We start from the raw sequence: 13,492 nt of genomic DNA on the forward strand, positions 1-13,492 counted from the left end.
TGATTTATGAAAATAGTGGCTTTACGTTTCACACTGTTTTGGAAGTTTCAAATATTGTGATCCCTGCTCAGACCCTACGTCAGAAAGTGTATTCAGGTTTTTTATTCAAAACAAACAACAACAGAGGTCACCAAACTTAAAACAGACTGGCTGGTCCCAAACACACAATCTGAGGGTTTTCCGAAGTCTCTCGTGCATTTTTATCCTCACGATTCTGACCAAAAAAGAAGCCGAGTCCAGAACAAGAATATGTCAGTACACAGGTAAAATCTTCAGATTACAAATGTGTCATTTTAGTACAAAGCCATACACGCACGGAAAGGGTGCTGACCAGCCGTCCCTCCCAGGAAGTGTGGGGGCTCCAACCCAGGCAGTTTTACCAGAAAGGGAGGGTGTGGGTAGGGATGGAGGCTTGAGGGCAGCCAGTCCTGTCCCCCTTCACAGTGGCTCTCAGCCTCAGAAGACCTTGCGCCTCCCTCAGGGGAGAGGCCCGGGCTTCGTGGAGAGAAGGAGCATTTCCGGGGATGTGGTGCGGCCTCTGTAAAAACGCCCGGCAATAGGGCCCTCGGGTCCACAAGCAGCACTTGTCGTGAGGAGCAGGCATGGTATGGAAGTGCTGAATCACTACACTGTGCACCTGAAGCTAATATTAGATTGCATGGGAATGGACTGGGAAACATAAGCACAGTGAATGAATGAATGGACAAATGAATGAATGCAGCACAGCCTCCACAGTGAGGCACACATGCCTGGACGGAGGTGCACACTCATGAACAAGTCTCTCCACGGCTTCTCCTTATCTTTGAAAATAAAGCCTTCAACAGGATGTCCAATGAAGCTAGCCACCTGGCAATGCCTTCCTTAATCCTTTTTTTTTTTTTGAGAGAGAGTAACAGAACACCAGCAGGGGTGGGGCGGGGGGAGGGGGAGCGACACAGGAACCAAAGCAGGCTCCAGGCTCTGAGCTATCAGGGTTCAAACCCACCAACTGCGAGATCATGACCTGAGCCAAAGTCAGACACTCAACCTACTGAGCCACCCAGGAGCCCATGCCTTCCATAATCCTAACTCCTTCTCCAACCCCCTCCTTCACCCTAGTCAAGGACTCCCTAAAAACCCAGGCTTTTTAGGGAAACGGCCAATCTCCACATACTACAAAACATTTCTGTTGAGGTGACTCCTTCAGAATGGAGAGACCTACTGGAGTACTTCACAATATGGCCCTAAAGAAAGAGGGTTACTGTGTGGATAAAGGAAAGCTACTTAGCTAAAAAGGAAAGCAAACACACACACACACACACACACACACACACACACACACACACACACACACATATAAAACAAAAACCAAAAAAACCCCAACTGTTTTCTACATATGCTGAATGTAGTGTTTCTCCCTCTAACACTGGTGACTAAATCCCCTCTCCCCGGCCACAACCTTAGCATAAAGGCTCTCTCAACCCCCAAATAAACAAACAAAAGAAGTTGTTGGCAAATGAGTGGCACATTTTGTAACAGAAGAGACCTTTAAATTTGCATTTAGATCACTCCACCAGCTCACGACCAGGAAGGCTCACAGAACAAAAGGGCAATCAGCTCCACAGATACATTCCTACCTGTACTCCTAGAGCCACAGAAACATGTGCGGGGCAAATTTAGAATGACAGTCAAGGAAATGCAGATTAAACAGGAAGATGCCATTTGTGGTCCAGCAGTGCCACCAGGAGCGACAGGACTTTACAGACTGCTCTGTTCTTTTTGAAAAGCAATCTGGCAGCAAACCATTACAAAAGTTCTTTAACTCTTGCTTTTTCTAAAAAGTCAAACTTCTAAAAAAAAAGTTGCAAGAATAGTATGATGAACTCTATAACCTTTCACCTAGCTTCACTAATTATTAACATCTTGCCTCATTTGCTTTTTCTCTATGTATATACATAATTACATATACACCATTTTCTCCTGAACCACTCGAGAATAAAATGCAGATATCATGACTCTTCACCCCTAAATCCTTCAACATGTTCTTTCCCAAGAACAAGACCATGCTCTTACATAATGACAAAATTATTACACTCAGCAAACTTATCATTGCTACAACAGTATTATCTAATATTACATACAGTCCACATTCAAAATTTGCCAAAATATCCCAATAGTTTTTACAGCAATTTTTTCACAATCCAAGATCAGGCATTGCAGTTAGATACTATCCTAAAAAGTGAGATGAGCATATGGCTGACACAACAATCCGTATACCTACAGAAAGACAAGCGCTAGAAACAAAAAAGGCCACAAAAAGTGACTTGTTGGGAGAAAAAAAAATATGGTACATTCAGACTCTGGAGTTTCATGAAGCTATTAAAAATAGGGCGCCTGGGTGGCGCAGTCGGTTAAGCGTCCGACTTCAGCCAGGTCACGATCTCGCGGTCCGTGAGTTCGAGCCCCGCGTCGGGCTCTGGGCTGATGGCTCGGAGCCTGGAGCCTGTTTCCGATTCTGTGTCTCCCTCTCTCTTTGCCCCTCCCCCGTTCATGCTCTGTCTCTCTCTCTCTCCCAAAGATAAATAAACGTTGAAAAAAAAAATTTAAAAATAGAGAATTAGGGGTGCGTGGGTGGCTCAGTCACTTAAGCCTCCGAATTCAGCTCAGGTCATGGTCTTGCAGTTCACAAGTTCGAGCCCTGCATCGGGCTCTGTGCTGACAGCTCAGAACGTGGAGCCTGCTTCTGATTCTGTGTCTCCCTCTCTCTCTGCCCCTCCCCCACTTGCACTCTGCTTCTCTCTCTCTCAAAAATAAACATTATTTTTTTTTTAAAGTAGAGAATTAAATCTATACATATTGACCTAGAAGGATGTCCATGAACTATTGATGACAAAGTTCCAGCTTTGCTCTTTACTCTGCTTTCAGCCTGCTGAGGAGGAGGATGGAAATCTAGCTGTCGAGCACCCCTGCTGAGAAACTGAGGACCTTTTAAATGATATGAACCCTTTTTATTACAAAATAACACACATTCACATAAACCGCATCAAGCAATTACACGGTTTGATGACTTATTATAAGATGAATACCTTGTAATTACCACCTCAGTCAAGAAATAGCTACCTCAATCAACACACGAACGGACCCCAAAAATGGGGTATATACACACACTAGGGAGTATTATTCAGCCTGAAAAAGCAAGGAAATGCTGACATATGTCACAATATGGACAAACCTTGAGGACATGGTGTTAAGTGGCAAAAGCCAGACACACAAAAAATACTGTCTCGGTGGTTGAGGGTAGGGGGGATGGAGAGTTGTTTAATGGGTATGGCGTTTCGGGTGTGCAGGATGAAACAGCTCTGGAGATCAGGTGCACGACAATGTGAATGTACTTAACACTACTCACCTGTACGCTTAGACACGGTTACAGTGATAAATTTTATGTTGCATATAGTTTACTACAATTCAGAAAACTCACCCCAGAGTTCTTCCCTGTGCCTCATCCCAATCACAAGCCCTCCCTCCGGCCATGAGAAACAGAGGTCCTGACTTACCTCAAGTTTCTTTACGATTTGATCACCCAAGTGTGTGCACCAGGGCATCATGGTGGCATCTTGCCCGTTTCTTTTTTTAATGTTTATTTGTTTTTGAGAGAGAGAAAGCGCAAGCAGGGGAGGGGCACAGAGAGAGGGGGATAGATAGATAGTTCGAAGTGGGCTCTATGCTGACAGCACAGAGCCCAATGTGGGGCTCGAACTCACAAACCGTGAGATCATGACCTGAGGCGAAGTTGGATGCTTAACTGACTGAGCCACCCAGGCACTCCTTGCCCACTCTTGAAAGTTTAACGTGCGGCACCTGGCTGGCTCAGTTGGTAGAGCATGCGACTCTTGATCTCGGGGTTGTGAGTTCAAGCCCCACGCTGAGGGTAGAGATTACATAAAAAATAATAATAATAAAAATAATATAAATAAAATAAAAGGTTGATGTGTATTTGCAAGTTTCTTTTAATCTACAAGTATTTTCTCCATCCCTTGTTTTCCTCACAATGTATCTGCTGGAGAATCCAGGCCATTTGATCTACACAGTTCCCCACACTCAGAGTTCAGGTCAACATGTTCCTCTGTCCTTGGCATTTCCTGCAAATTGTCAGCTGCGCCCGGAGACTTGAGCAGACACAGGTTTGATCCCTTTGGCAGGAATGGAGGTGGTGCTGTGCTGTTTCATCAGGAAGCACATAATGTCTCTCCTTTTGTGTCAGTAGCTATTGATGCTCAATGCTTAGATCTATTAACTCACTCGGGTTATAAAATGATGATACTGTATTCCAATTCTATCATTCCTTTTCCACTTATTAACTGAAATTATCCTTACCCACTATTTGGTTACCCAGTACAGTTCAAAAGTTCAAAAGTGAAAGGTAAGACAAATACTGGATTCCTTCTTTCTATTTCTTAGGTTTTGAGGTAATAAACTTGTTCCCCATTGTCATCCAGTGATGACCCATTGTTTGATGGGTTTCTTTTTTAATTTTTTTTTTTCAACGTTTATTTATTTTTGGGACAGAGAGAGACAGAGCATGAACGGGGGAGGGGCAGAGAGAGAGGGAGACACAGAGTCGGAAACAGGCTCCAGGCTCTGAGCCGTCAGCCCAGAGCCTGACGCGGGGCTCGAACTCACGGACCGCGAGATCGTGACCTGGCTGAAGTCGGACGCTTAACCGACTGCGCCACCCAGGCGCCCCTGATGGGTTTCAATAAATTCCAAATATTATTCTTTTGAAGCTCAAAGGATCCCATCACTGGACAATGGCAGCTTCTTCCTCTAGGTGGCTCCTGAGTCCTTTTGGCATGACCCTCTTGGTCCTCGATAGCTTCCTCACTGGTATTGGAAAGATGTACAGGCTCATCTTGAACATTTCCTGTCCTAGACCTAGAATCAAGCAATTCTCTGGGAAGCCCTGGTCTCTTTCAGCGGTAAATGGTATTTCACGACCACAGTCTGGAATTCATACTGATATTTCCAATTCAAATTCAGGATACTTTTTTCCCCCTAACTTACTTACCTTCTTCTGTATTACATCTCTTATCTCCTTTCTTCCGTATTGAAAATCCTGGTCTCAAGGACACAGGGTATACAGGATTGCATTATCCCATAATTATTCATTTCCTTTATCCTACTTTATTCACACAACAGTCTTAGAATAACAATATTAATGCTACCACCATCAGTGTAATTACTGAGAAAAGTTATGAAAGTTTTGTTCTCTCCATCCTCCCACATTTTTTACAGTTTACACTGTAAGAGTCAACACTGCATCTATTACATGGGCAACACGGCCATTACACACCATACCTTCTCCTTCCCTTAGTCATTCAGTCTTAACTCTACAGTAACTGAGTGCTCACTGCTCTCCATCAGTCTTTATAGTGATGTTTCTCTAATCATTTTCATGGCCTGAAGCTTGTTCTCTGGTAAATTCCTCAGAAAGGGTTCACAGGAATAACATTCTCTGAAGAATAATCTTCTTGCGTGTTCATGCCCTTAATACCCGAAAGTCAGTGTTACTGGATATAAAATCTTTGGCTCACATTTTTTTTTCCTTGACTTACTTGATTACATTATTTTGCTTTCTTTTGGCAAAAAGCGTTTGGGTCAAAAACATTGACGGTAATCTAATTTCACTTCTCTCAATAATTTCATGTTGCTTACATGTTGAAATGATACTATTTTAGATATACCAAGTAAAGTAAAATATATTTTTAAAGTAATCTCAGGGGCACCGAGGTGGCTCAGTCAGTTAAGTGTTTGACTCTTGATTTCAGCCCAGGTCATGATCTCACGGTTTGTAGGTTCAAGCCCCGTGTAGGCTCTGCACTGGCAGTGCAGAGCCTGCTTGGGATTCTCGCTCTCTCCCTCTCTCTCTGCCCCTCCCCTGTTCATGTTCTCTCTCAAAATAAATAAATAAACTTTAAAAATAATAATAAACATTAAAAATAAAAAATTAATTTCAACTCCTTTCTTTAATGTGGCTACAAGCAAATTTAAAATTGCATATGCGATATAGAAAACCCTAAAATCTCCACCAAGAAACTACTAAAATTGAGAAATGAATTCAGTAAGGTTGCAGGATACAAAATCAATGTACAAAAATCCATTGCATTTCTATACACAAATAATAAATCAGCAAAAAGAGAAATTAAGAAACAATCCCATTTACAATTGCACCAAAAAATGATAAAATACCCATGAACAAACTTAACCAAGGAGGTAAAAGACCTGTACACTGAAAACTATAAAACACCGATGAAAGAAATTAAAGACAACACTAGCCCATGAATTGGAAGAACAAGTATTGTTAAAATGCCCATACTATGCAGAGCAATCTACAGATTTAATGCAATCCCTATCAAAATACCAACAGCATTTTTTATAGAACTAGAACAAACAATCCTAAAATTTCTATGAAACCACAAAAAAACTCCCAAATAGCCAAGGCAATCTTAAAACAGGAAAACAAAGGTGGAGGTATCACAATTCCAGATTTCAAGTTATACTACAAAGCTGTAATGATCAAAACCGTGTGGTACTGGTACAAAAACAGATACACAGATCAATAGAACACAATAGAAAGCACAGAAATAAACCCATAATTATATGCTCGATTAATCTTTGACAAAAGAGGCAAGAACATACAGTAGGAAAAAGGCAGTCATGGAGCCTAGGTGGCTCAGTCTGTTAAGCATACCACTTCGGCTTCGGTCATGATCTCATGGTTTGTGATTTTGAGCCCTGCCTCACTCTCCCTCAAAAATAAATAAACATTAAAAAAAAAAAAATTAGGGTCCCTTCAACAAATAATGTTGGGAAAACTGGACAGCCATATGCAAAAGAATGAAACTGGACAACTTTCTTACACCATACATACATAAAAATAAACTCAAAATGGATTAAAGTCCTGAATGTGAGAACTGAAACCATAAAAACCCTAGAAGAGAGCACAGGCAATAATTTATCTGACATCAGCCATAACAACATTTTTCTAGGCATGTCTTGTGAGGCAAGGAAAACAAAAGCAAGAATAAACTTTTGGGACTCCAACAAAATAAAATCCTTCTGCACAGCAAAGAAAACAATCAATAAAACTAAAAGACAACATATCGAATGGGGGAAAGATATTTGCAAATGATATATCCAATAAAGGCTTAGTATCCAAAACATATAAAGAACTTATACAACACCAAAAACCCAAATAATCCAATTAAGAAATGGGCAGGAGACATGAACAGGCACTTCTCCAAAGAAGACATCCAGATGGCCAACAGACATATGAAAAGATGTTCAACATCACTCATCATCAGGAAAATGCAAATCAAAACCACAATGAGGTATCACCTCATACCAGTCAGAATGGCTAAAATCAAAAACATGAGAAAACGACAAATGTTGGCAAGGATACGGAGAAAAAGGACCCCTTGTGCTCTGTGGGTGGGAATGCAAACTGTTGCAGCCACTGTAGAAAACAGTACAGAGGTTCCTCAAAAAATTAAAAATAGAACTACCCTATGATCCAGTAACCACACAACTGAGTATTTACCCAAAGAATATGAAAACACTGGGGCACCTGGGCGGCTCAGTTGGTTAAGCGTCTGACTTCAGCTCAGGTCATGCTCTCAGTTTATGAGTTTGAGCCCTGCATCGAGCTGTCAGTGAACAGCCTGCTTCGGATCTTCTCTCTCCCTCTCTCTGCTCCTCCCCCCACTCTCTCGCTCTCAAAAAATAAACATTAAAAAAAAAAAAGAATATGAGAAAACTAATTTCAAAGGATATGTGCACCCCTGTGTTTATTGAAGCATTATTTACAATAGCCAAAATTAAAGAAACAACCCAACTGCCCATCAACAGATGAATGGATAGAGAACACGTGGTATAAATACACAAAAGAATACTATTCAGCCATAAAAAAGAATAAAATCTTGCCATTTGAAACAATATGGATGGATCTGAAGAGTATAATGCTAAACAAAGTAAGTCAGTCAGAGATTTCATTCATATGTGGAATTGAAGAAACAAAACAAACGAATAAAGGGGAAAAAAAGACAAAGCAAAAACAGACTCAACTATAGAGAACAAACAGACGAGACAGTTTGCCGGGGGGCGGGGAAGGGGGGATGGGTGAAATAGGGGAAGGACACTTATCATGAGGAGTAATGAGTCATACATTGAACTGTTGGATCACTATATTGTACACCTGAAACTAATATCACACTGTATGCTAACTATACTGGAATTAAAGTGTTTTAAACATACATATAAATAAATAAAATTGCACGTGTGGTTCAGATTATATTTCTGTTGGATAGTGGTGGTCAACAATGCCAGTCCTAGTTTTAAATCCCAGACAGACAGTGACACTTACCATCTGTGTGAAGAGGTGACTTTTCTCTTTAAGAACTGACTTGCTCATCAGTATACTAGGAATAATAAATACACCTAATGTATAAGGCTGATGTGAGAAGTCAATTAGATAATACACGTAAAACACTTAGTGTTACAACCTAGACATGGTAGGTGTTCAAAAATAGGAGTTGCCCTTATTATTACGGTCCAGCATTAGCTGAATAGTCAGCAGATGAAGGTTTTAGACCTGGCTCTGCCCACACCTGGCTATGTGATCCAGGCAAAAAAAAAAAAAAAAAAATCATCTCTTAGATCCTTCATTTCTTCATTAGGAAATCAGGAGCTAACAGGTCATGATTTCACGGTTCATGGAATCGAGCCCCACATCAGGCTCCATGCTGACATCACGAAGCCTGCTTGGGATTCTGTCTCCATTCTCTCTGCCCCTCCCCCTGCTCATGCTTTCTCTCTCCCTCCCTCTCTCTCTCTAAATAAATAAATAAACATTAAAAAAAAGAAAAAAGAAAAATGGGGCGACTGGATGGCTCAGTCGGTTAAGCATTCGACTTCAGCTCAGGTCATGATCTCAGTCTGTGAGTTTGAGCCCCGCGGTGGGCTCTGTGCTGACAGCTCAGAGCCAGGAGCCTGCTTCAAATTCTGTGTCTCCCTCTCTCTCTGGCCCTCCCCTGCTCATGCTCTGTCTCTCTCTGTCTCAAAACTAAAAAAATAAAATAAAATAAAATGTTTTAAAACATTAAAAAAAAGAAAAAAAGAAAGAAAATCAGGAGCTAATAATTCTGTTTCATTGGGTTACTCTGAAGACTGAATTCTTTCAGTCAACATGTATTCACGGACTACCTACTATGAACTAGGCACTCTTCTGGGCACCTTGGAAAGAGCAATGAACAAGTCACAATAAGTTCCTGTCCTTAAAGAGTTTCTATTCTGGTGGAGGAGACAGAGCACAACTGTTATTCTATGGTGTGAAATGTTGGGTAGTAATGAGAAATTGAAGAAGCTGGAGCAGGGTAAGGGAAAAGAGAGTGATGGAGAGAGGCCACTTTAGTCCAAGGACAGGGACAGAGACAGAGACACGTAGAGAAGAGCCAGTAGGAGGGAAGGAAAGGACGTGCAGGGCCCTGCAGCAGGGAGATGCCAGGTGAGTCTGGGTTAGAAAGAAGGAGCAGAGGTCTAGCTGGGGAGCAGAGATGGGGGCAGGAGAGGAGGCTTGGCCAGACCCCAGGGGGCACTGGAGGCCTCCGGAGGAACACAGGGTCTCATTCTCCTACAAGGCAGCTGCTAGAGTTTTACACAGGTTTTTATATGATCCCTTGGCTACACTGAAGGAGGTGACGCACGTGCCGGGCTCAGCAAGGCACAAAATAAACGCGGAGGCCGGCGATGGCAGAATGATGAGATGCGGCCCAGTGCGCTCCCACAGCACCCTGGAGGGCACAAAGCCTGGTCCGGCAAGGGGGACAGGGAGGAGTGGGCGTGGCGGGAGACACTTCCAGGGTTGCCCTGGGACAGTACCTGCAATGAGGCCCAAGGTCACCCCAGGGACAATATACTGTTCACCCTCAAAGTACGAAAGGAAGAAACCAAGTCCTGGCGAAACAAGGAGCCAACTCTGCCCCTCAGAGCAGCACAAACACACTTGTTGGAGAAGAAACAATTTTTAAAAATTTTATTATCACAAAATATTATTTTCTACCATTGTAGAAAACAGTCACTGTAAAAATGTACAATTTACAAATAAAGAAAAAGAAGAAAAACTAAATTCCAATTAACCAGAACCCTACAACCAGAAACTACAGTAAACAACGTTTGGCTATTTATATCCAGATATTTAGGACTATGTAAACATCAGATCTAGACCTCTTCCTACACAAATATAAATCGTGTGTGTGCTGTACATGCTTTTTAAAAACGGCACCGTTCTCTATTAATTGGGCCATAACTTGCTCCTTTCACTTACTTTCCATATATACTGCGCATGACTTCCAAGGTGGTTGATTTCTAGATTGATGGCACCCTTTTTAATGCTGCTTGGCATTTCAAAAAGAATATCCTATCCCATGGTCCCTATTATGGGGCATATGGCTTGTTTCCAACCGGAGAAACTTTTCGCTGTCCACCCCCCCACCCCCCCCCCATCACACTGGTGCCCACACACCCACAGCTGTCGTATTACTTACAGCAAACTCCTCGGGACTCACTTTCAAGACATCGAAGACAACGGCATCGTAGCTCTTGCTGGCATAGTCGCAGCCCTGGCCCTCCAGAGAGTCTGAGCTGCTGCTGCCCTGTGGAGGACAGGGAGAGAGGGTACCACCTGAGCAGTCGGGCTGACCCCAGAATCACTGGCCCTCACACCCAGAACCGAGGACACGAGAGTGACAGAACCATGCAGGGACAAAAGCTGCTACTGCTTGCTGCTTTGCCCTGTTCCATACAAATACTCTTGTTTAATTCTCTTGAGAACTCTTTGAGCACACAGTATTTTTATTCCCATTTTGCAGATTAGGAAGCAGAGGCCATGCCACTTCCCCAAGGTATCGTAGCTAGGAAACTGAAGAGCCAGGAGATGAACCTAGTTTTGCATCTATGTGATGCCAGACGCATCCCCTCAATCACTACCCCAGACTGCCTCCAGCCCGCTGTGTAGCTGGTGGGGTAAAAAGATTCAAACCACTCTTCCTTCAGGGAGAAGCGGGCCTTCACACCTCAGGAGGCCTGAGGCAATCGTCTGTTCTATGACGTCTTTCAAACATCACCTGGTTTCACCTTTGTTTTTTTTCTTGAAGTCACTGCAGGAAATTCTTACACAAAGTATTAAACTGGCCCTCAAGGCTTATTTCATGTAGGGGACACTTGGAATTCAAAGCCTGTTAGCTGATGAGGTGAGATGTAACCAACTGGTTTTGGAGACATGCCCGAAAGTTCTATTTGGTAGAGCCCCTCGTTAAGAACACCCTGGGCCCTGCATGTAGAGAAAGCGTCTCCCATAAAAGAGCAAGTTAAAACTCCCCAAATGTGGCCAGTTTCATGAAACCCAACACTGCGGGGATCCCAGAATGTTGAACATACCTTCTCTTAGATTTTATTTAATTTCATCAAATTCTACTTTGGGGAACCAATCAAGCTTACCACCCAAAAACTGTGCCCATTCGTAAATGGTTTTATTCGTCTCAACCCATGAAGAGGGACTTTGTGGTTTCCATTAACCTCAATATCTTGGACCGGGATTTAGAGAACATGCTTTTATTAATTCTTCTTTATTTCACTCTTTCCAAAATGGCTATATCTGGAAAAACCTTGCAATCTTACTGGAAACTGGAGTGTTTTTAGGCCAGTGAGGGAAACCACCAGTCAACAACTGAAAATGTGAGGTTAAAAGGAAGCGCAGAAACTCCAACCTGTAGGTTCCAACAGGCCTGTGTCATCTGAACGTTCTACAAACGAGGTTACAGTACCCAGAAGCCTGAGGTGACCTGAAGTAACACATCGTAGGGTTAAGAGCTCTCACATCAGGCCTGGTTGGGATGCCAGCCCCGCACTAGCCGCCGCCTGACCTCCCTGTCTCTGTAAAACAGAGCTGCTGGACCTACTCCCCAGGACTGTGGGACGGGTTATATAAAATGAAGCTTACAAAGCAGCTGGCAGAATCCCCCTCCCCCGGAGACGCCGATTCAAGGGGCGTGGGTGGGGTGGACATGGCTACTTTAAAAGTGCCATGAGGGGCGCCTGGGTGGCGCAGTCAGTTAAGCGTCCGACTTCAGCCAGGTCACGATCTCGCGGTCCGCGAGTTCGAGCCCCGCGTCGGGCTCTGGGCTGATGGCTCAGAGCCTGGAGCCTGTTTCCGATTCTGTGTCTCCCTCTCTCTCTGCCCCTCCCCCGTTCATGCTCTGTCTCTCTCTGTCCCAAAAATAAATAAACGTTGAAAAAAAAATTAAAAAAAAAAAAAAAGTGCCATGAATGGGGCGCCTGGGTGGCGCAGTCGGTTAAGCGTCTGACTTCAGCTCGGGTCCTGATCTCACAGTCGTGGGTTCAAGCCCCCTGTCGGGCTCTGTGCTGACAGCTCAGAGCCTGCAGCCTGCTTCGGATTCTGTGTCTCCCTCTCTCTCTGTTCCTCCCCTGTTCGCTCTCTCTCTCTCTCTCTGTCTCTCTCTCTCTCTCTCTCTCAAAAATATGAACAAAGATTAAAATAAAAATTTAATTAAAACAAAAAGTTCCACGAATTGATGGGACATTCTCCTCTGAGGAGAATCTGTGCTTAACTTCTGAAAAGTAACAAACACTAATCCCAAGTGCCTCTGGAATTGGCAGTCTGTCCCACCCCTCAGTTTTTGGCACCGACCCTGCCTGAGCAGGTGATTACCGGTAAATCACTCTGCACTTCCTCAACCACCTTCCAGAAAGCAGGCTAAGTGATTTTCCTCAGTGTAGTGTCATTGTAGTTAAGAGCACTGGCTTGAGTCACAGAAGCCTGGCTCTGAATCCCCACCCACTGCTGACCAGCTGTGTGATTTGAGCCAGTGTAGTCCTCCCCTCCTGCCTTGGTTTCCCCATCTATAGACTGGGGGTGAAGGTGAGTGTGAGGATTAGTGTGATAATGCCTGTGGAACATGCAAGGCAAAAGGGCCTGGTGTGTAATACACACTGAATTATGGGGTGTATGTGTGTGGGGTCATTCAGTCACCAAAACCAATTGAGTACATGTGTTCTTTCACTCAGTAACTATGGAGCACTTGCCATGTTCCAGATACACATATATACACACGTGCACATACACATACAGACATACCTACACATAGTATGTACGTACACGGGTATATGTGGGTGTATATATATGCACATACACACAGAGATCAGAAAACAAAGAAGCTTCACTCGAGATGGAACGTAAACTGTAAATGCAAACAGAAGTCTGATTCCTCCAGTTACCGAACACAGTCCACTCCTGGGACCTCAGGTGTTGTAACTTCCCTGCAACACCCCGTTACATCTGCCCCAGACACACACACTCACACAGGGGGCCTTACTTAACCCAGTGCTGCTCCAAATACATCAGTGCTGGTGCTGATGACAATGCAGGGACTTTATTCAAATC

General features: G+C 43.5%; 1 protein-coding gene across 12 annotated transcripts in view; it reads right to left on the bottom strand.

The window, feature by feature from the left end:
- The window catches only part of RALGPS1 (Ral GEF with PH domain and SH3 binding motif 1), a 276,302-nt gene that overhangs the window by 214,992 nt on the left and 47,818 nt on the right, over window positions 1-13,492 (bottom strand). For 11 of the 12 annotated variants that reach the window (XM_047829942.1, XM_047829936.1, XM_047829938.1 and 8 more), the window contains one exon: window positions 10,578-10,685. In XM_047829942.1, coding sequence (XP_047685898.1) covers window positions 10,578-10,685 — 108 coding nt within the window. The remainder of the gene's footprint in view (window positions 1-10,577; window positions 10,686-13,492) is intronic. The other variant, XM_047829939.1, reaches the window with a different exon arrangement.

The sequence above is a fragment of the Prionailurus viverrinus genome, chromosome D4 (assembly GCF_022837055.1).
Source record: "Prionailurus viverrinus isolate Anna chromosome D4, UM_Priviv_1.0, whole genome shotgun sequence".
In the NCBI taxonomy this organism is placed as follows: Eukaryota; Metazoa; Chordata; class Mammalia; order Carnivora; family Felidae; genus Prionailurus; species Prionailurus viverrinus.